The sequence below is a fragment of the Mycteria americana genome, chromosome 2 (assembly GCF_035582795.1).
Source record: "Mycteria americana isolate JAX WOST 10 ecotype Jacksonville Zoo and Gardens chromosome 2, USCA_MyAme_1.0, whole genome shotgun sequence".
NCBI lineage: Eukaryota > Metazoa > Chordata > Aves > Ciconiiformes > Ciconiidae > Mycteria > Mycteria americana.
In genome coordinates, this window is record NC_134366.1 from 109,733,213 (window position 1) to 109,757,810 (window position 24,598).

Genomic DNA, 24,598 nt, shown 5'->3' on the forward strand with positions numbered 1-24,598 from the left:
GGAGCTTTCCAGCCACTCTTCCCCAAGCCTGTAGCGCTGCATGGGGTTGCTGTGGCCCAAGTGCAGGACCTTGCACTTGGCCTTGCTGAACGCCATACAATTGGCCTTGGCCCATCAATCCAGCCTGTCCAGGTCCCTCTGCAGAGCCTTCCTCCCCTCAAGCAGATCAACACTCCCGCACAACTTGGTGTCATCTGCAAACTTACTGAGGGTGCACTCGATCCCTTCGTCCAGATCATTGATAAAGATGTTAAACAGAACTGGCCCCAGCACAGAGCCCTGGGGAACACCGCTTGTGACTGGCCACCAGCTGGAGTAAACTCCATTCACCACCACTCTTTGGGCCCGGCCATCCAGCCAGTTCTTTACCCAGCGAAGAATACGCCCATCCAAGCCAAGAGCAGGCAGTTTCTCCAGGAGAACGCTGTGGGAAACCATGTCAAACGCTTTACTGAAGTCTAGGTAGACAACATCCACAGCCTTTCCCTTGTCCACTAAGTGGGTCACCTTGTCATAGGAGGAGATCAGGTTAGTCAAGCAGGACCCACCTCTCATAATCCCATGCTGACTGGGCCTGATCGCCTGGTTGTCCTGTATACGCCAAGCGATGGCACTCAGGATGATCTGCTCCATAACCTTCCCCGGCACTGAGGTCAGGCTGATGTAGTTCCCCAGATCCTCCTTCCAGACCCTCTTATAGATGGGCATCCCATTTGCTAACTTCCAGTCAACTGGGACCTCCCTGGGTAGCCAGGACTGCTGATAAATGATGGAAAGTGTCTTGGTGAGCACTTCCACCAACTCCCTCAGGACCCTGGGGTGGATCCCATCTGGCACCATAGACTTATGTATGTCTAAAGTGGTGTAGCAGGTAGCTAACCATTTCCCCTTGGATTATGGGGGCTTCATTCTGTTCCCTGTCCCTGTCTTCCAGCTCAGGGGGCTGGGTGCCCCTAAAACAACTGGTCTTACTAGTAAAGACTGAAGCAAAGAAGGCATTAAGTACCTCAGCCTTTTCCTCATTGTTTGTCACTATATTTCACCCCGCATCCAATAAAGGATGGAGATTCTCCTTAGCCCACCTGTTGTTGCTAATGTATTTATAGAAACATTTTTTATTGCCTTTTACCGCAGTAGCCAGGTTAAGCTCTATTTAGACTTTGGCCCTTCTAATTTTCTCCCTGCATAACCTCACAACATCCTTGTAGTCCTCTTGAGTTGCCTGCCCCTTCTTCCAAAGGTCATAAACTCTCTTTTTTTTTTTTTTAAACGAGTTCCAGCCAAAGCTCTCTGTTCAGCCAGGCCAATGGTCTTCCCCGCCAGCTCATCTTTCGGCACATGGGGATGGCCTCCTGTGCCTTTAAGATTTCCTTCTGGAAGAATGTTCAGCCTTCCTGGACTCCTTTGCCCTTTAGGGCTGCCTCCCAGGGGACTCTGTCAACCAGGCTCCTAAACAGGCCAAAGTCTGCCCTCCAGAAGTCCAAGGTGGCAGTTCTGCTCACCCCCCTCCTTACTTCTCCAAGAATTGAAAACTCTATCATTTTATGATCGCTATGCCCAAGACAGCCTCCAGCCATCACGTCACCCACAAGTCCTTCTCTGTTTGCAAACAACAGGTCCAGCGGGGCACCTTCCCTAGTTGGCTCACTCATTGACTGTGTCAGGAAGTTGTCTGCCACACACTCCAGGAACCTCCTGGAATGTTTCCTCTCCACTGTATTGTATTTCCAGCAGACATCTGGTAAGCTGAAGTCCCCCACGAGAACAAGGGCTAGCACTTGTGAGACTTCTCCCAGCTGCTTATAGAATATTTCATCTGTCTCTTCTTCCTGGTTGGGTTGTCTATAACAGACTCCCATCATGATATCTGCCTTGTTGGTCTTCCCCCTGACTCTTACCCATAAACACTCGGCCCTTTCATCACCATTGTCAAGCTCTAGACAGTCAAAACACTCCCTAACATACAGGGCTACCCCACCGCCTCTCTTTCCCTGCCCATCCCTTCTGAAGAGTTTATAGCCATCCACTGCAGCACTCCAGTTGTGCGAGTCATCCCACCATGTTTCCATGACTGCAACTATATCATAGTTTTCCCACTGCACAATGGATTCCAGCTCCTCCTGTTTGTTGCCCATGCTGTGTGCGTTGGTGTAGATGCACTTCAGTTGGGCTACTGATCCCGCCACCTTTTTTGGGGGAGAAGCCCCAATTCCTACATGAGTGTTCTGAGACACTTCCATGGTTTCTAACACATCAACAACCCTTGCGTCTTTGCTGTCACGTGGATCTCCATCTCCTACCTCCACTGAGATGGCAAGGGTGCTGCGCACATTAGTAGAGGGACATTTCAAATGAGCTCCAGTGTACTCGGCACATCATGGAACAGACAAAGACTTTGCTAGCACATCATCCCTCAAACATTGGCATGCTGCCCTCAGGCTTATCTCTAGCAAGCCTGGTTTTATCCCTTTCCCCCTTCAAATCTAGTCTAAAGCTCTTTCAGTGAGCCCTGCTAACTCCTGCGCAAAGATCCTTTTCCCCCTTTGAGACAAGTGTACCCCCATCTGTCGCTAGCAGGCCTGGTGTTGTGTAGACCGACCCATGATCAAAACCACAAAATTTTGCTGGTGACACCAGTCTCGGAAACAGTTATTGATCTGCATGGTCTTCCTGTTTCTTCCCTCATCACTCCCTGCCACTGAAGGTATAGAGGAGAACACTACTTGTGCTCCTGATCCCTTAACCAGTTGTCCCAAGGCCCTGAAGTCTCTTTTGACTGCCTTTGGACTTCTTATTGCAACTTCATTGCCGCCTACATGAAAAAGCAATAATGGATAATAATCTGAGGGCTGTGCCAGGGTAGGAAGTTTCCTCATCGTATTTTTAACCCAGGCCCAGTATATAATAGAAGTCAAGGTTTAATTATGAAAAAACTAGCCAGTTCTAAGAAAACAAATTGAAGAAAGACTGACATTTGGGGTTTTATTATCTTCACTTAAGGAAAACAAGTATCAATACTGTATTTCTTTTTTTTTTTCCCCTGGAAAATTTCTCCTAAACCAGAGGTTAACAGTTTCACACCACCACATTTTGTGACAGTTTCCCCAGGGACCAATAGTCTGGTTGACACACATGATCACTCCAAGGGGGTGAACTTCACAAACAGGATATATTTCCTCAAACCATGATACTAAGTGAAAGGAAATCTATTGAAAAGCTCTACTAAGAGCTACTTAATATAAAGACATTGCTTCTGGCTCCAGAAATTTCCTGCTATAAAATTCTGGCTAAGTGATAGTATATGTTTGCTCTTTTCATAAAGCACTTCTTCAAATCACTGCCTTTTAGTATCTCTCAGAAATAGGCTACTGGCCTGGACATACCACTTGTCTAGTACAGCCCAATATTCCTAACAGGAACATTCTATAATCTAATTAAAAACTTAAATACACCACTAATTTTTTTTTAAAGACTTGGAAGTATCAGGTTGTTCATAATCTAGAGAAAACTACATAGAAAATACAACTAGACAACAGCAGTACTGTGAGGATATTTTGAAACAAATGCTTCCTCTGCAGATGTCACTTGTACTCACAAGACAGAGCATCTAAAAATCAAATGATAGAGTGCAAAGCAGATAGCTTCCTATGATCCCAAAAGCTTATCTGAAATCAGGATTAGCAGTGATGAGATACTGAAGCAAATAAAGTAAGTGAAATCTTTTTCTGGCACTATTATTTGCATGACAGGCATTGACATTTTTCATTCTGTAGTCAATATATGCATTAAAATCCTCTCCATGCTCCAGAAAAAGAGTTCTCTATCTGTGTACACATTATCACTTAGACTCCCTCTCTCAGATGCATACCTCTCACACTGTAAAAGGAAAGGAAAGGTAAAGGGATAACACGTACCTTTCATTAATATTGCAAAAAGTCCAAAACAAAAGAATGAGTTAACAGAACAATCAACTGTTATTACCAAGTACCTTGAGATGTGTTGCCCTCTTAAAGGCTTTATTGCAGACATGGCAAACATGTATTCTTTCCTTTCCATGAACCTCTTTACTGTGGTGCATCAACATGGTGGATGAAGAAAAAGTTTGACTACACTCAAAACACTGGTGCACACGACCTTCTTTTTCTGCTTGACTGCTTTTAGTCACATTAGGAGAAACCTCTGTTACCTATAACAATTTACAAAAACACTGTCAAAAAATTTCATAGACACATCCACAACAATGGTTTATATTTCAAAATCTACCTCAATGTGACCAATTTTTGGAGAGTACTTGCAAGCAACTTACCAACACAAAGGAAATAAACAAGTTGTATGTAAATATGAAATTGTATTTCATTGCTCTTAAGAATGACACATATATGTATTTTAAGAAAACAGAAAGATAATAACTATGATCAAATTCATTTATGCATAACAAATAGAATGTGTTTGTACAAATATTTTCCTATATTCAGTTTTATATTCCTGAGCATCTCAGATGATTCTCACATTTCTCACCAAACAAAATTCAAAGCCAAAAACATTTCAGACAAAAAAGAAAGTATCTCTGATTTTATAGAGAAGAATAATATTTCCTATTTGTTTAATTTCTTCATTGGGGACTCTCTTTTCATGAGGAAGTAAAGCTCTGAGCTACCAACACAAACTTCCAGAAGCACTGAAAACACAATGAAAAGTTGATAGAATTTGGATGGGGCTGTACTGCATTTTTGTTTTGTTTTAATCAATGCGGGGTGTTTGGAAAAATTTCTTTCTTCAAATAAAATAACACAAAATTCCTTCAACTTCATAGATACAAAAGAATCTTAAATAAAATAACTTATATAAAGAAACAAATGAAGATGAAGATAAAGGAAGTAGTACTCTAAATGGATTATTCAGGATGACCTAAACTTGAAAAGGTACAGAACATAGTTAGAATATTATCCATACTAGAAAGTAAAGATGCAATATAAAACATATTGAAAAAAATGACAAAAAAAAAATCCTGTGTGCCTGCATGTGCGTGTGTTTGTTTCCAACTAGTTGGAACCTCTCAGGAAAAGGGTGAAATGTTGAAAGGTCAATCAACATGGTCACCATGATTAAATAAAACACACAACGTTATGGGGAATGACAGAGAACTAGTTTACATTAGTGTTACATTTTGACTGTTATTACAATAGTGCTACTCAGACACAGTCATACTCTACAAGTGACATTATAATAAGTCTTATGAAATGGCACACTGATTTATGAAAGCGTATATATACTGAAAGACACAAAACCTAGTTTTAAATTCAGAAGAGTAAGAAAGTATGTTCATGTTAAATTTTAAAACATCCACCTTCACAGAGTATTTGAACGCTAACATTGTTAAGAACTCACACTCATAGGCATACGCAAATGTAAAAATCATATGCACAAGATGTTATTAGAAACACAGAACAGTTCAAGTTGGAAGGGATGGCTTGAGATAGTCTAGTCCAGTGTCCCTAGAGCGCACTCAGGGCCATGCCCAGACACCTTCTGAATACCACCAAGGATGGAGGCTCTAAAACCTCTTTGGACAACGTCTGCCAGGGTTCAACCACCCTCACAGTAAAACAGGGTTTCTTTGTGCTCAGATGGAACTATTTTCATCTGTGCCAATTGCCTATTGTCCTTTCACTGGGTATCACTGAGAAGAGCCTGGCTCCATCTGCTTTACTCCTCCCATCAGGTATTTATGCACATTGATAAGAACCGCCCCACGCCCTGAGCATGCTCTCTTTAAGCTGAACAGTCCCAGCTCTCTCAGCCTCTCCTTTCAATGCTGGATGTTCCAATCCCTTAGTCATCTTTGTAGCCCTCCACTGTGCTCGCTCCTGTATATCCATGTCTCTCTTGTACTGGGGGGCCCAGGACTGGCCACAGCACTCCAGATGATGTGTTCTCACCGGTACTGAGAAGAGAGGAGGATCAGCCCTCTTGACCAGCTGGCACTACTCTTCTTAATGCATCCCAGAATGCTGTTGGTCGCTTTTCCCTCATTGCTGGCTCATGGTCAACTACTTGTCCACCAGTACCCCGGCCCTTCTTTGAAAAGCTGCTTTCCTGCTACCCTCAGTGTCTACTAGTGCATGGGGTTGTCCTTCCCCAGGGACAGGACTCTGCACTTCCCTTTGCTTATCTTCGTGAGGTTCCTGTTGGCCCAGTTCCCCAGCCTGTCAACGTCCCTCTGCATGGCAGCACACCCATTCAGTACTCCTTCCAGTTCTCTTATCACCCATAAACCTGCCAAACACGCACTCTGTTCTATCATGCACATCACTAACAAAGAACATTAACGAACAGTACTAGCCCCAGTATTTGAACCTGGGGGACCACCACTAATGACTGGCCTGGAGATGGACTTTGTTCCATGGATCACAACCCTTTCATGCCCAGCAGTTCAGCCAGTTTTCAATCCACCTCACTGTTCTGTTTAGCTAGCCCATACTTCATCAGCTTGCCTACGAGGACGCTATGGAAGACAACATCAAAAGCCTTACTAAAGTCAAGACAAACCACATCCACTGCTCCCCTCATCCACCGAGCCAGTCGTCTTATTATGGAAGGTTCTCAGGTCAGTTAGGCATCTTTTCCCCTCCATAAATCTCTGCTTCTTGTCCTTCATGTGTTTGGAAATGCTTTCCAGGATTATTTGCTCTATTGCCTTCCCAGGGATTCAGGTGAGGGTAGACTGACCCGTAATTCCCCAGATTCTCCAACCTGCCCTTCTTGAAGGCAGGAGTAATTTTTGCTTTCTCCCAGTCCTCAGGAACCTCTCCCAGTCGCCATGACCTTTCAAAGATAATAGACAGTGGTCTCATGACGACATCAGCCAGCTCCCTTAGCACTTATGAGTGTATCCCATCACCAACGGATTTGTGTATGATCCTCCTCTACTGAAGGTACGTATTCATTACTCCGCCCTTTCCCACTGATCTTGGTGATCTGGGACTGCGGAAGACAAATCTTACCAGTAAAAATGAAGCAAAGAGAGACACTCAATACATCACCCCTTTTCAAATCTTCTGTCACCAGGTCCTCTAACCCAATCAGTAGCATGACGACTCATCTTCCTTTTGCTGCCAATATCCTTTTGCTGCCAATATACCTGTAAAAGCCCATCTTGTTACATTTTATGTTCCTTTCAGAGTCAACTCCAGGTGGGCTTTGGGTTTCCTAAACTCATCCCTGCCTCCTTGAATGGCGTCTCTGCACTCCTTCAAAGTCACCTGATACTGCTTAAGTGGAATGTATGCTTCTTTTTTAAATCTGAGTTTTGTCAGGAGCTCCTTGTTTCTCCACACTGGCCTCCTGTCGCCTTTGACTTCCTATACATTGGGATTGATGATTCTTGAGCTTGGAGGAGGACAACACTTAAAATCAACCAGCTGTCCTGGTCCTCATTCTCTCCAGGTCTGCTTACCATACGATTATTCCAAGCAGATCCCTGAACAGACCAAAGTCTGCTCTCCTGATGCCCAGGGCTGTGATCCTGCTATTTGCCTTATTTCCTTCCCTCAGGATCCTGAGCTCTACCATCTCATGGTCACTGCAACAAAGGATGTCCCTGACTTCACATTCCCAATCATTTCTTCCTTGTTAGCAATTATCAGGCCCAGAACACCACCTTCGCTTGTTGGCTTCTCAGTCATCTCTATCAGGAAGTTATCATCAACGCACTCCAGAAATTTCCTAGATTCCTTGTGCCCTGCTTGTTGCCCTTCCAGCAGATCTTAGGCAAGTTGAAGTAACCCATGAGGGCCAGGGACTGCAAATCACAGATTCATTTAGGTCGGAAAGGACCTCTTGAGATCATCTAGTCCAACTCCTCTACTGAAGAAGGGTCAGTGAAGGCAGGTTGCCCAGGATCAAGATGAAAGCCTCACCTTCTATTTCTTCCGGATAAGGTGATCTGTAGCAGATGTCTAGTACTCACAACAGTGTCACCCACGTTGGTCTGCTTGCCAATCCTTAGCCATAAGGTCTCAGCTGGCTCACCATCCAGGTAGAGCTCCATGCATTCCTGCTGCTCTTGCCAGTCTGTCCTTTCTAAAGATCCTGAATCAAGCCATGGCAGCGCTTCAATTGTGTGAGCTGTAGCACCTTCTCTCTCTGATTCCAATGAGATCATAGTCCTGCAGCTGCATGCAGACCTCTAATTCCTCCTGTTTCTTCCCCATGCTGCATGCATCAGTGTACAGGCACTTCAGAGAGGCACCCAGTTGTGACAATTTTTCCAAGAAGATTGTTGAAGTTTCCTCTATTACATTGTGATCTCAGCACCTTTATTCATACGCATACACTTGAGGTAGGCCCCTCCCTTCAGCTCTTATTATTTTATGAGGTTTCTCTTGCCCATATCAGCCACAACTTGCCCACATCTTGCCCTTTGCTTGCCAATCCAGTCCACCACTTCTTCGCTTGATTGTGGATCACCATCTGCCTCTCCCATTTTTCCTATTTTAGAGCTTGCATTACCAGGTTGGTTGAAAACATTCATTTTTCCTTCAACAAGATAAGTCTGAACTACTTTTTCTAATATTAATACTATATTACATATATAAAAGCTTCTATTGAAATTCAAATACATAAGAAGTTGAAAAGACTTTATGTTGCTCCACTATTAAAGCAATTTGGTTACAAAAACAGAATGAAAAAAGTGTAGCAATAGGTGCTATTTTTTCCACAGCTCTCAACTTTGTCTATTTTTGTTATCTAACTACAAACTTACTTGGAAATTTTTGGAGCAGTCCATGTTGAGAGCATGGTTACGTAATTTGTAGAAATAAACACATTATTAATTGCATTTCTTTTTTAGAAATGCATTTCATATACAAAAATGCATGTTTTGTATATGAAAAAGTGTTTTTCACTCAAAACTTAAAACTGAATCTGGGTGACTAGGAAGTCACAATGAACCTTTTCCCAATACTCTTATTTGGGAATGACATCAGCCTTCCTGCTTCAGGATAGAGAGGAATCATTCCAGTATTTTGATTAAATCATGTCCCTTATGCAGAAAAGATACAGAAATATATTGTACCTACCTGATATGTTATTTCATCAGAGTTTGCAGATGCTGAATGGGGTGTATGGCTCACCAGTATGACCTGCTGTGAGCCTGACCCACTTTGGCTAGTGAGACTGGAATCTGTGAGTATAGCAGGGAACTGCTGACCCTGTCAAAGAGGGCAGAAAAGAAAAAAAGTAGTACAATAACTATATTTAAACAGCTACCTGTAGTCATGTAAAATATTTTTATACCTCATAACTACTTTTTTTTTTTTTTTTTACCTTGAAAAAGTCCATTCCAGAATCCTATCTGAACAAATACTACTGTTTTCTTTCCTTTTCTCCTTCCATTTTAAGTCTAGCAATTTAACGGTAACAACAACTGGAAGTCTGTAAGACTAGAGGTCCAGTTCTGATTAATTTTTCTCAGCCTTTCCTCAATTGCTGAATGTCTCAGTCTGCCCTTGTCTTTGTCCCTTCTGCTCATACTTTCTTTAACACCTCTATTCTGCTTTCCTGCACAGTCTTCCCACAATATTTTCCTTTTTTCAAATCTCTTAATTAAACCTACTTCCAAAACACATGAAATCAAGGTACAAAATTACTAATTAAGAAACACAATTACTAATATCACACTACTTCTATTTCTACATTACTGTTAAAGACTTTTCAATTTCCCACGGAAACGCAGTACCTTTAAGGAATCACAGAATCATATAGGTTGGAAAAGACCTTTAAGATCATCGAGTCCAACCGTAAACCTAACACTACCAAGACCACCACTATACCATGTCCCTAAGCACCTCATCCAAACCTCTTTTAAATACTTCCAGGGATGGCGACTCAACCACTTCCCTGGGCAGCCTCTTCCAATGCTTGATAACCCTTTCAGTGAAGGAAAATTTCCTAATATCCAGTCTAAACCTCCCCTGGCACAACTTGAGGACATTTCCTCTTGTTCTATCACTTGTTACCTGGGAGAAGAGACCGACTCCCACCTCTCTACAACCTCCTTTCAGGTAGCTGTAGAGAGCCATAAGGTCTCCCCTCAGCCTCCTTTTCTCCAGGCTAAACAACCCCAGGTCCCTCAGCTGCTCCTCATCAGACTTCTGCTCCAGACCCTTCACCAGCTTCATTGCCCTTCTCTGGACAGGCTCCAGCACCTCAATATCCCTCTTGTAGTGGGGGGCCCAAAACTGAACACAGGATTCGAGGTGCAGCCTCACCAGTGCCCAGTACAGGGGCACGATCACTTCCCTAGTCCTGCTGGCCACCCTATTTTTGATACAAGCCAGGATGCCATTGGCCTTCTTGGCCGCCTGGGCACACTGCTGGCTCATATTCAGGCAGCTGTCAACCAACACCCCCAGGTCCTTCTCTGCCTGGCAGCTTTCCAGCCACTCTTCCCCAAGCCTGTAGCGTTGCATGGGGTTGCTGTGGCCCAAGTGCAGGACCTTGCACTTGGCCTTGCTGAACGCCATACAACTGACCTCGGCCCATCGATCCAGCCTGTCCAGGTCCCTCTGCAGAGCCTTCCTCCCCTCAAGCAGATCAACACTCCCACACAACTTGGTGTCATCTGCAAACTTACTGAGGGTGCACTCGATCCCTTCGTCCAGATCATTGATAAAGATGTTAAACAGAACTGGCCCCAACACAAGAGCCCTGGGGAACGCCGCTTGTGACTGGCCACCAGCTGGAGTAAACTCCATTCACCACCACTCTTTGGGCCCGGCCATCCAGCCAGTTCTTTACCCAGAGAAGAGTACACCCATCCAAGCCACGAGCAGCCAGTTTCTCCAGGAGAATGCTGTGGGAAACCGTGTCAAAGGCTTTACTGAAGTCTAGATAGACAACATCCACAGCCTTTCCCTCATCCACTAGGCGGGTCACCTTGTCATAGAAGGAGATCAGGTTAGTCAAGCAGGACCTGCCTTTCCTGAACCCATGCTGGCTGGGCTTGATCCCTTGGTTATCCTCTACATGCCATGTGATGGCACCCAGGACGATCTGCTCCATCATCTTCCCTGGTACCAAGGTCAGGCTGACAGGCCTGTAGTTCCCCAGGTCCTCCTTCTGGCCCTTCTTGAAGATGGGCATCACATTTGCTAATCTCCAGTCAAGCAGGGACCTCCCCAGTTAGCCAGGACTGCTGGTAAATGATGGAAAGGGGCTTGGTGAGCACTTCTGCCAGTTCCTTCAGTACAGTCCTTTATGTACAGCCAGTCCTTTATGTACTACCTGTCTATTTATCAAGATTCCTGCAACACAGACTGTGTTTGCATAGTACCCAAAACAATGCTTCATTTTTATTTATGCCTGCCTTAACATCAGGCATAGTGTCTTATTAATAAACACCAAGACTGCCAAATTTAATTGCTTAAATTATTACAAAGCCTGAAATGAAATCACATGTTGCTTTGTTACTCTGTGATGCCAGAAATCACAAATGTGTCACAAGAACTATTTAAGAAGTATTTTCTTCCCCTTCCCCAGAGCAAAACTGCAGAGAAGGAAGCACATAATAATCCTCACAGACTTTGCTTCACCAGGTTTAATCGCACCATATGCTAGACAAATAGTCTTTCATTTATATACATTCACACATTTTAACTTGGGTCAAAGAGTAAGTAAAAAAACAATCTAAACCTAGTTCAGCCAAGTAAGTAGAAGAAACAGCTCAAGTTTTCAGATGTCAAACCAACACTGAAATGCCAAGCACACAATGACCCTAAATTTTCACTTTCTAGTCTTTTAATATTATTGGATTTTTTTTTTTTCTCTCCACTCTATACTTTCTATTTCCAACACATCTTTGGCTCTTGATGACACCACAAAACTCTTAAATTATGATAAAAATGAAACTAACGCTAAAGCCACTGGAGACATGATAGTCCATACAGCACTATTCTTATAAAATTTCTTGTAATGCTACCTGTTATTAAAGACAGTCAGTTTAATTTAGATTCTGTCCTGCTATTTGCTGTGACAGGAACTGTTGCAACTGCTCTTCAACTCTCATGCTCACAAGGAGGAAAAGAAAAATTTACCATATTAAACAATAAGAAGTTTAGGAATACTAAGCTGTATTACTGAATAGTGATGAAGTAGTACACCATTTATCATTAAAAACTGATCTCAAACAATGTTTGAAACAGTAGAACCTATCTGTTCATTGGGGGAAAAAAAAAAAAAAAAACAACCTGCAAAATTTATCTGTATTTCTGTTTACATAGTTTATGCTTCTAGATGCCAGTGTGCACACACTGTTGGCAGAAAGAAGGAAAATTAACTGAATTTTCAAATACTATGTATTTGCAGGACAAAATTATTTTCTAAGCAAAATCTCCCATTCCTACCCTGTAAGACAGTAACATTGGTTTATCTGTCAGTTCAGAAAAGCATTTCTTACCTGTGAAGTGATATTAAGTGTAACTGCATCAAGACCACCTGACAACATTCCCTGAGTGTCAGCAAGAGTCAAGGTGACACTACCATCTCCTCCAACTCCTGATGAAGACATTACCAAATTCTGGGCAGAAACTGTAGACTGAGATATAGGTGTTGTTGAAGGAAGGTTTGTTCCACCTGTTGTATTAAGTTCTGGAATATGTGCAAAATAGTAAAAAAAAGATCTGTTACATACATAAACTCTTAGCTGCAAACTTATTTTAATTAAACTTAACTAAACTTAAATTAAACTTATTTCTCATTTGCTAGACCTTTCTATTTTGGAAGCAAATAAATCAGTTAAACAGATAATCATGTGCCAAAAGTTGTCAGAGAGTCAGATGATAAAATTAGAAAAATTACATTAAATTGATAGACATCATACAGCAAAGCAGTAACTTTGTAACATGGCGTATGGGAGATGACTCATTGCCGAAAAGAAACCTGAAGAAGTTTCAGGTTACACGTTTCTGTAGTCTGACCACTTTCAGAATTCTCAATGAAATACACTTTGACTCACAGCAGTAAACCCAAAATTCGCTAACTCCATAACTGAACACCCAATAGCAAAAAAGGCCAGTTTATTATTAATAGGTGTTTCATAACAGTTTGATTAGAACAGCTGTATAATAGTTTATTATAGATTCTCCAGTATGTGACTAGAGGCCTCATGGCTCTCAGTTTACAATAAGCCTCAAAAACTTGAGAAGATGATACAGAAAGTACAATACAACTGTCTGTTTTTACTATTTCATTTCCTAATTCATTACACAAGAGCATGCCTTAACCTTCAAATCTTACAGGATACTCCGGGGTAGGCTTCCCCCAGTATGACATTAAAGCAGATTTGCTTAATAGATGTATATGAGCACCAAAGGAAGCTATGAAAGGAGACAGATGAAGGAAAAGGAAGATAGAGAAAATTTACATCTGCATAAGTGTGAAGAAAATTATTTACGTATCAGTAGTAAGTCTGTATGAGTACAACCTGCTGCAACCAATCAGTGCAACCAATGCAACCTGCTGCACTGGTTGAAAGTATGAACAACTATATACATGCACATGTGTTTGTGTGTATATATAAACAGATACAGGTAGGCATGCATATACATATTTAAAATCTCAAAATTTGAATACTAGAGCAAATTTGATATAAAGGATATTTTATCGTCTGTCTGCAGCAAATGTATCAGATTTCTTCATCCTCCAATTTATAGAAATAGTCCTTCAATATTCCTGTAACTGCCTCAAAGTACTAGTTTTAGATACGTCTTCTCATTTTCATTTTCTTCTTACCATGTTGTGTAAAGTTCAATTAAATTGGCATAACAATTTAAAGCTAGTGAGAAAACACACAAAGCCACGTAGTTCCTGAATCATAATGTGCAAGATTATACCATTTCATATTTAATTACCTGGTCTAATATTTATTTTTTAACAAAATGTTATTATTTTTAATTAGAAAATCACTGTATGCATACCTGGAGCATTTAGTGAAGTGCCCTGAGAAAGAAGCTGGTCGTTGCTTATAGTTAATGTAGCACCTGTAGTCTGACTGTTGATGGTTGGCGCTGTCAGCCTTAAGCCACTATTCAGATCACTGCTTCCAGAATTATGCTGAATAAGATCTTGGCCTGAATAGAAATTAGTCCTGTTATAACTGGAAATGTCTCAACGTTATTCTGCTATTGTAGTTAGAACTATAAACAAGTGATCATAAAATAATAAAAGTAGAAAATAAAACCAAAATACAAAATTAATCTCTACACATGCAGATTTTTATATAGAGGTTCGACAAGTTTTTAATACAGATGTGTTTATGCATATCTAGATACTAACACGTAGAGAAATACCCGAGATTATTAATGTTTAGACAAATATTGATCTTACTTATGCAGATTCAAGGCATCAACTTCATGAAACTATAAAAATCTAGCAAACTAAATGCTAATGATTAAAATGTGGGTTTTCTGATCTACTATATGGATAATGAATTGCATTGAACATGTCCTCTTTTGTAAAGACATCACTTCACATGGTGTTAATTTTGTGGAACGGTCAACAAGCATAGAACATAAAGAAACTGAAAGCAGATTCTATCAGTTGTTGGACACCTATACTCCATTTTTCTTAGATGAGTGAACATCCATTAACAAGCAGAAAAACAGAGGTGGGGGACCCTGACACCTTAACACAGACAGTATTGTCATGACACTTAAAAACTCTAAACATATTACAGAAAATGGAAAAAAAGAGAAAAAGAAAAAAAAAAAGGAAAAGAAATAAATAAAAAAAAAGAAAGGAAAAGAAAGAAAAGCACTAAATATTATACTGGATCTATTAAAGAAATGTTATGATACAAAATACAAACTGTCTTTGGGGGAAATGGAAAGATATTTTTAGTGTATATAGGATCAGTCTCTTAGAGGCAGTAAGAAAGTCAGTCTAAATTTATTCAGGGAGACCTGAAGCATTAACTACGTATTATAAAGACTGAATAGTACACCTCAAAGAATGATCAGAACATCTATTAGAACATGGTTCCACAGGCATTTAAAGAAAACGAGATTAAACAAACTCATCCCCAATGCCTGCCCTGCTTGTTCCTGTCCCAGTACTACCCAGAAATTGCACTACCCCAAGTGAGGCACAGCAAGGAAACAAGAATGGGTTATACAGGCTTTGCCACCGAGATAAACATCTGTTGACTCAAGGATATGAATAAAATAGGGAACCAATCTAACATGTGTCCTCAAAGCAAATGTATTTGGTTTTCAGAGGCAGATTTGGGGAATATCTTTTAAAGCTGATGAATATAAAAAATACACTGCAGGAAAGCTGTGGAAAGTGAAAATATCCTCAAATACTACCGTATAGCTACCTTCTAAAATGGAGATCTGGTACCATTAAAGATCATTAAAAATACCAACCAGATATTGTAAGAGTGATTTCTTGAGGACTTCCTGATGAGCTTGTAGTAGTAGAACCTGAAGCATGAGCTAGAACTTGACTCAAACTGGAATTATTTATGGTCAACGTTATCTCATGTTGTCCATTTGAAGATGATACCATACCCTGTGAAGTCATGACTTGAGAGATGTCCTGTGCACCTAAATATAAGTGGGTAGAACAAAAAAAATTCCATGAAGATCCTTTCTTTGTAATAGACACAACTTTTTAAAGCATTTAATACATTATTTTCTGAACTACTATAAAAGATGTAGCCAAGGTAAGATGCTAGAACTTGTACTCTGAAAAATAAATTGTTTTTATATCCAATTTATTCCTCTGCAGGTTAAGATCTCCAGAACAAAGATTTTATATTTTTCTAAAGCCTATAAATGTTCTTCAATATTTTCATTATGTAGTCCACCTTCTGAAAAAATTATATTCAAAAATGGTAACACAAAGTTGTAAAATTTGCTGAAGATGCTCATACAAGAACCGTATACTTATTTTATTAAATGAGGTATTTGGCGGGGGGGGGGGGGGGGGGAGGGGGGGGGGGGCGGGATTTTCTCACTATGGGTAATACCATAATTAAAACTAAGACATTCAAAGCACAATAAAACTACTGACACTGCTTACCACTAGCGCTGGTTGTCAGCACAGACTCTTGCTCAGATAGGGATCCTATTGTCATGTTAGCAGAAGATGTTACTGTGGGCTGCAAAGACAGGCCTGATATAGGCTGAATAACCACATTAGCTGGCACTGCATTTTCCGTTGCCTGGAGGGAGGCATTCTGTGGAGCCATACTGGGATCCCCAGTTAGCTGCTGAGCAAGTAGATTACTCTGCTGTAACGTCTGCTGTAGAATACTTGGATCGATCTGAAAAGCAAGTTTTCAACCTGATCAATCTGAAGTTAACAAATATGGGTTAAGTGAACATTCTTAACATAAATCCAGAATTCATATTCAATGCATATAGAGTATATATAATATTTAAGCTTTATAATTAACCATTTTAAACAAATTTATTTTTTAAGTGTCTATATATAGCCAGTCTCCAAATCACTACATAAACAGTCTACTCAGCTTCACTTGTAGATTCTTCCCTCCCTTCCCTCAGCAAAACGTTTGGGAAATCACGATCATAGTTACATACGAGCATGCTGGGCACCAGGTACCCACACTACTGGCATTCTGTACTCTCTTACTGTTGCCTGTAACGCTTATCACTGTCTTCAGGTCTTTGAAAGTGAAAAGGCATGGAGCAGAGAGAAGACTGATACCAGAAATTATCTATTTTTTCAGCTCCTACAGCTCATTAAGGTCTCAATTCAGTGTCAAACATCTGTTCTCAATAGTTAAAGACAGACATTTTACTCTTTAGGGATGTTTGGGGACTGGGGAAAACAAAACTAAAATATAGTTTTCTTCATTTTACACTAAAAACTTCTTGAGTAGAGAGACTCTGACCAACCCAATGCAAATCCAAAAATGTCCCTTCCCTGACCTTGGGATTAGACCCGGTGACCTCCAGAGGTCTCCTCCAACCTCAATGATTCTATGAAACTGATCAAACACAACCAAGTTCATAAAAATCATTCTTTCACATAATTTCAAACACAAATGTTTAAACGTAATCATCTCACCTTTTTCTGTTGTTCATTTTACAAGCTCAATGGGAATGTAAACTGTGAATCTAAATATTAAAATCTTGCCAAATAACACAGGTGTCTTATATTAAGGAAAAGAACATTCTGTGCAATAATTTCGGTTGGTTTGTTTCTGGAGGGGGTTGTTTTGGGGGGGGTTGGGTGGGGAGCTTTACCCTAAAATGCTTTTAAAGTGAAAAGACAAAATGCAATTAGAAGAAAAAAAATACAGATTTTAAAGCAATCTGCCAAAATCCCGGAGGGGTAAAAAAAAAAAACCTGAAAAACTGAGAAGAAAGAAACCAAACCAGAAAAAAACCCCCCACTGTGTAGCTACTCTTTAAGTCTTCTAACATAGTACAACTGATACAGCATGGTATTGCCATGTACCTCACTCAACTCAAGAGAACTCTTGCAGAATTATGTATGCTCCTTAAATATCCTTCAGCCCTCAAAGTGATTCTATAAAATTAAAAGCGAGAAACTGCGAGCAACCTACCTGTAATGTTATGTTGTTAATACTGGTGGCATCTATTCCAGAAATTTGAACATTTTGTCCAACCAGATTAGCAGCAAGTTGTAACTGTATTCCTTCAAGAGTGGCCAAGCTACCATCTGTCAAGGACACAGTTAAGTCACCTCCAGCTACCAAAGAAAACAGTCATATTATAATGTTTTTCTTTATCATTACTGACTGCCTCTTTTAGCTTGTTTATTTTTTATAAATTAAATCAATACAAAAGCTATACATGCACATATTTATTTATGCCAAGAAAAATAATTTGAAGTAGATGATTGCCTATTGTAGAGCTTCATAAATTCTATGTACTTTAAAGATTGTTATTTAAGCACTAGCTAGCATCTTAGAAAACAAGAACCACTCCAGAGTAGCTTTGGAAACCTGGAGAAATTTGATATAAATTTCCTTGGAGAGTGTGCAGCGCCTAAATACAAGCACCACTCACACGTGACATGTACACTCTGACTCTGAACATACAGATGAAAGCTACTGCCACATTTTTGCACAGCACAAACATTGTTCAAGAAGGTATCAAAGTTCATCCTATGTACTCATGTGGATGGAAAGAAAGGTACATTAGCATTTGAAATCCAAAATCTTTAGAACTTAGAAAGCTCCCAATTTCAAAAGTTGAACAGACCATCTCTACAAAAGATTGAGAGATTGTATTGAGAGAATATAAAGAAAAAGTCACCTTGTGTTTGACATACCTTCTCTTCTCCAAACACCTTCAGTATGATCAACTAGTGTCCTTCAGCTGATGCTTCAAAAAAAATCTACCTTTCCCTCTCCAAAATCCTTTAGTATAATGAATCTGCTTTACAATGCACCTAAGAAATACTTGCTCCAGGCAAAACTCAAATCACTAATCTTGATTTAAGAAGTTTCCTGCCTCTTTCTAGGACACCTGAACATGCTAAAGACTCGTCCTTACTGTGTTCACTCAAAAATCCAAGCAAACATCAGATTTATCACAAATTTATCACAAACTGTGCCTGTAAGATAACATTTACCAGTATGTTCCGAACAACCAACAGTTTGTTGGTTTTGGACAACGGTTTAGGTCAAATCAGATAAGCTAGAATGGCTACAGTTAAATATGAGAATGATACATTACTGTGAATTTGTGGGCATACCTTCAAAATCATAGACATGTACTCAAAAAAGTGCCAAAGAAGCGCTGAAAACCAAAGTCTCACTTTCAGAAGTGATAGACAGACAGTCCAAGACCCACAGTTTAAGTAGTAAATTTACCATTACCAAGGTACTTTTCCAGCCACCTGAACACTATTCTGTTCTTAAAAAAGTCCCTGTACCAACTTTGCCTGAGGCCAGCTAGCACTTACACCAGCAATGCCTGAAAGCAATTTAGAAGTTAGCAAGGATCATTCTCAAAAGGCCATTTACTTGCAGCATGAAGCATGTTGGGTATGCCATGCCAGTTGGCCTCAAAGAATGGTCTGTGGCACATCTAATGTGCTAATGCAGCTGTAGCCACTGTCAATCAGCAAAAGACTTCGGATCCTAGGCATTTAGTTATTCAACAGACATGCTTATACTAGTAGTTTTTTGTATCTCTAAAGTGTTTTCTTGTTTTGTTTTTTTGGCTTGGTTTTTTTTGGGGGGGTGGGTTTTTTTCTTTCTATTTTGGACCATTAACTACACATGCACAGCAGAGCACATGCACTTAAAACATGCTCTTCATTATTTATGTAAATAACTAGTGTAGACAAACTTTTCTTTGCTCTATGATCTAATGCTTGAATACAAAATAAATCTTATGGAATGGAAAGCTTACAGAATAACCGTTTTGCTTCTCTCCTTTTTAAGAAAAGGCAACAGAGTATTACTAAAAAGAATACAAGTCCTCCAGCTACTTCTTATCTGCATTTTCTTCCTTTCTGCAGTGTAACACCTCAGCAGAACTGAAGAGACCTTTTTAGGTGAACTGCATACATTTTCCCCTTCATTCTTAAATAAATAAATTTCTATATACATCACCACTGTGCATCAAATCATGAATTCAGTACAACTCTTACCTGTTTGGAAGTAGTGTTTGGCATAATTTTCTGACCTCTAATAGAAAGCAAAGGTCAGTACTTGATCTCAACATTGCCACCAAAAAGTAATCCATTTTTACCTGACACTGAAGCAGGCAGGATAGCCTGGCCCACAAGTCCTTGTTGAAGTAAATTTGGATCAAACTGACTTGTCAAAACGGAGTTATTCATGATGAAAACATTAGGGTCTGTTGAGGACGAATTAAGAAGACTGACTGGTTGTAGTCCCTCAGCTGATGTACGGGCAACTGGCTTCCTAACTTTCTTTGTCTCTGGTTTATAATGACACTGTATGTGGGTTTTTCTGCGCCCTGAAGTACGAAACCGTAAATCACAGTGTGGACATTTAAAGGGCTTTGCTCCTGTATGCAGACGCATGTGGACTTTTAGACTCCCTTTTGTAGAAAAAGAATTACTGCATACGTGACAACTGAAGAGCTTCTGGCCTGGAAAAGTTTCAAAAACAGAAAGATAAGTGATAAAACCTCTAAAAACCAACAGCACTGTACCAACAATTTAAAAAAAAAAAACAGATTCTTCATTCATTTGAACAGAATAAATTTGAAATAGCTAGCCTTTTTCTTTATAGTTTTGGCTTCTTTTCAAATGAATTAAGGATCTCAATGAAGGGTATCTTAATTTTTTCCTATTTCTAAAACTTAATATACTGTTAAAACTGTTATGCAGAATCTTATTTGGTCACCTTGATGCCTCTGTCCTCCTCCTCATCTCTCACCTTCCTGAACTAATCAAGTTGTTTGAACTACACAGCTCATAAAACTGGAGTATTAAAAGTTTCATCTCAACCTCTTTGGCATTTGGCTTCTCCTTACTTAGCCACTCACTTCTTTTTTAATTCCAGAAGCTTTATTCTTCTGTTTCAGCCTTTACCTCAATACTGACTAGTATTAATGGATTACAAGTAGGAAATGAATAAAATTTACAAGTGAGATAATATGCCAAAACAAAATACCAACCAACTTAAAGTAACCTAGAAGTACAGAAATCTGGTCTATACACATACAGTCTTCTTTCTCTTCTCTCTTTTCAGATTGCATAACATTTGAAAAAAAATCCTTGGTCTCGGAGTTTTTTATGTACTACAAATAACAACAGTTAACTACAGAGATCATTTCATTAACCATATGCACAATTATAAAATTCACAAAAAGCATAATGTAAATATCTGGCAGAAAACATGCCACTGTAGCTGAAAACCCACTGTAACTCCTGAAATTCCCAGGCCTTCCAGCACAATATTGCTTCCTAGCTAAACAAGGGGAAGAAATCAACGTATTCTGTACAGCTGTCTTACCAAAGAATAAAATCAAGACTTCTCTACAGCTTTGATGGAAAAATACACTGGGGGGGTGGGGGGGTGGTGGTGGTGGTGGTGGCAGCAAAGAAAAGTAGTACTAAGTGTGATTAAATTATCCTTTATACATGACAAACCATTATATCAACCCTGAAACAAAGTCAACTCAACTTTCAGATCAGAAAGCACTACTGTATTCTGGTGATGTAACGTCATTTACAGTTGGTAAAGAAGTCACAAAACAAATGTGTGCTTATGATTCCTGCTATTGAGTTCTAGTTTCCATTTACAGAGAAGAATCTCTCGCCTCTCATCAAATTCTTGAATTACAATTCAACCTACTTCAGATTACAGATTTCGATTACAAAACCCTAACAGTGTTGTCACTTTTTGTTCAACAAAATTAAGTAAACCTCCAACAGCGTTCTTTCAAATAATGGAGAAGAAAGAGCCCTAGAATAATGTGAACCAGTAAGACAATGGGGATCTGGGCATTCAGAGTACCACAAAGAAAACCGTCTTTCCCACTAAAGAAAAACACACCCACTGGGAGAAGGGGGGGGAAGGGGGGGGAGGAAGGGGGGAGAGGAAGGGGGGGGGGAAGTTAGCACAACAAAAAAAGTAAGCAGTGAGGAACAAACTGAACATCTGACATCCTGTTTAAACACAACATTAAAATATTCAATCAGATTATGACCTCACTCTTGGGCTTTTTGTATAAATACTAGGAATCTGAAAAGAAAAAAGAAAGACAGATGAACTAGAATGTAAAACTATCTACAAACAGGGAGGTAGGGACCACAAGGGAAACTTGGAGGCAAGTGGATCACAAATTGGGATTAAAAGTCATACAGGAATGGCAAATGCCAGATTGGCATTGCTTCCAAATATAGTAAAATTAAGTGTGTTTTATCGCATCTACACTTATGCCATACTGCTGGCTACCCAAATAAAATGTGAACAAAGACTCTTACATATACAGAAATTAGAAAAGCAGTGAAGGCAATAATAAAATAACATGCAACTTCATTTATCCCACTATATGCTACACCAGGATACAGGAACTAAATGTTCAGCCAAAGAACCATGTATCTCACAGAAAAACTTCCATCCAGCCTGCTGGTCTGAAAGGTGGTGATACAACAGAAGCTACAGTAAACCCCAGAACTAATTCTTTGCATCAACATTTATCACAGATGGAGACAGGTAGGTTCCTATCCAAGCAACTTTCTTTTACAGGGGAGGAGCAGAGTAGTTTTTCAAACTGAACTGTCATCAGGGGAGCTGCAGATAATCACACTGTAATTTTTTTTTAATTATTCATTTAAATAAAATAAATATGGCTCAACATAACGCTGACGAACTATAGCTGTAGGTGTTGCCCACAGATTAAAACAGCCCTCTGAAAAGGGATCCAGGCTCAAATGCAGAAACTGCACACCAGTTAAACTTCATGTTCATCCAACACAAGCTGGTGCAATTATAAAAGAAAAGGGAAAAAACCCACAAGATCAAATAAGTTATAATAGGGAAAAGTTGATGTGGCTTTTGTAGTGAAAATTACACTTCACAAATCTTTGAGAGCTATTTGAAGGAGACCAGATTTTCACTGCCAAGTCTGTACCTGGATTTTTTGAGTTTTACGCTGGCTTTACATGAAAGGACCCTAGAAAAACTGCTGTCACAGGATGAAAGGACAGTCTGTTCCTGAACTAAAGAAAAGTAGTTATAAGACTGAAAACAAAAGGTAGGATTATACGGACAATTTTCACAAGGCTGGAAGTCAGCAAGGGAGTTCTTTAAGCACCTGAGTGAGGACCTAAGCTCGTCAAAATTGTAATATACATAGCGTGGAAGAGAGGATGAACAACAGGTTGGAAAAATCTGTTAAGGATATTAAAATGCTCATTTACAAAGCTCTGTTTTATATTATTAAAAAAGTCTGTAAAATCATAAAAAGCTTGATAAAAGAAAAACAGGGAACAATTTCTCATTATTTCTCAAACAAAAGAACTAGTGGGCTTAGGAACAAAATCATCAGATGGCACACTGAAAACCAAATTTGAATCAAGGAACTTATTACTACTGGATGTACTGGAGGCCATTCATTTTTACCCAGTCTTTCTGGGTTCAGAAAACAACTGGATGAAACTAATGTAAAAAATTCCATTAGAAGTAGTGAGCAAAAAGATACAATCTCTAGTTCAGAGTCCCACAACTTGCAAACTGCTTGAACCTGGAGGAACATGATCAAATCCCTGCTTTGTTCTTTTCATTATCCTTAGCATCTGCTACTATCTGAGACAAGATACTAATCTACACTGAGATCTGGTATAAAACACAAGACTAGTATTTCTTACTAAACAACAGTAGAAAGTACAAATACACTGAATTGGAAAGGTAGCTTCCATGACCAAAATAATTATGTAAATAATACAGCATTAAAAGCTTTCTATGTCCATGTCCGTCCGTGTGTGTGTGTGTGTGTGTCCCCCCCCCCCATTTTTGAATAAAGCTTATAATGCACCTTAGCAAAACTGTAGCCAGTTTTAGAAATTAATTGGTTTAGGATCGGGTTTATTACAGAAGTTCAATGGTAAGAAGAAAACAAGTATGAAAGATTTAAAGAGGTTGTTTTTAATTTATGCAAAATTGGGGCTGAAAAATAATACTAATTAAAATCATACCTCTCTCAGGAATACAAAGAAACTACTGTAAAAACCTAAATACTACAGAAATTAGGTTTACATTCAACTTGCACAATTCAAATAGCTGAATGCTCAATTTTTTGTACTCTTTCAATCTACTTAGCAGCACAAACATTAACCTTTATAATTTTTTTCTTTAACTTACAATTTTATAAAATCTTCCAACTCTACCCTCTTGGCTCAGGAAAACCATTTAGCATTGAAATGCTACAGCAGATTTGAAATTAAAATATTATAGATGCATATACAGTTTTTCCATGAGCTAAAACTATGACTGCTTTACAAGCCTGCTAATATAGAAGGCTGTAATAATATGGTTTATTAAAAATATCATAACATGATTCATTTGATGATGCAGTAAGTACTAAATTCCACCTCGTGCTGCCATTCATAGTGCCATTTTCCACATCATAGTGAAACATACCATTCCTTGCAAAATCTTTAGTTAAAACAGCCTGTCAAGAAAGTAACCAGTTTCTAAATAAAGACATTCAAAATCTTACTGACCTGTGTGCGTTTTAACATGACAATCCAGAGTGGATTTTACAGTGAAACTCTTTCCACATTCTTCGCACTTATACGGCTTCTCTCCAGTATGGATACGAACATGCCTAATAATTCCAGAATACACGTATATGTGAATTTCTACTTTTATGTCAGTTTGTAAAAATATTTATTTTGTATCTTACTAATTTTAGAATTAATTGAATACTTATATTAACATTACATTAAGCAGAATTAGTAAAGAAGATGATTTAAGCATTTGCTATTTTTCAAACTGATTTTTACATGTTTTTATATGCAAGTCCTATAACAAGAAAAAAAATCATTTATTCTAAAACATCATAATAATCATTTTAATACTGCAGGAAAAGAAATATGAAAAGCCTAGTTTAGT

General features: G+C 39.4%; 1 protein-coding gene across 1 annotated transcript in view; it reads right to left on the reverse strand.

Moving 5' to 3' along the window:
- ZNF236 (zinc finger protein 236) overlaps positions 1-24,598 on the reverse strand; it is a 92,685-nt gene that overhangs the window by 10,216 nt on the left and 57,871 nt on the right. Inside the window, exons 22-30 of the mRNA XM_075494263.1 lie at positions 24,208-24,311; positions 19,758-20,123; positions 17,597-17,742; positions 16,084-16,327; positions 15,426-15,605; positions 13,977-14,129; positions 12,458-12,648; positions 9,081-9,212; positions 3,989-4,186 (exon numbers count right to left, since the gene is read on the reverse strand). Of these exons, the coding sequence (XP_075350378.1) occupies positions 3,989-4,186; positions 9,081-9,212; positions 12,458-12,648; positions 13,977-14,129; positions 15,426-15,605; positions 16,084-16,327; positions 17,597-17,742; positions 19,758-20,123; positions 24,208-24,311 (1,714 nt within the window). The remainder of the gene's footprint in view (positions 1-3,988; positions 4,187-9,080; positions 9,213-12,457; positions 12,649-13,976; positions 14,130-15,425; positions 15,606-16,083; positions 16,328-17,596; positions 17,743-19,757; positions 20,124-24,207; positions 24,312-24,598) is intronic.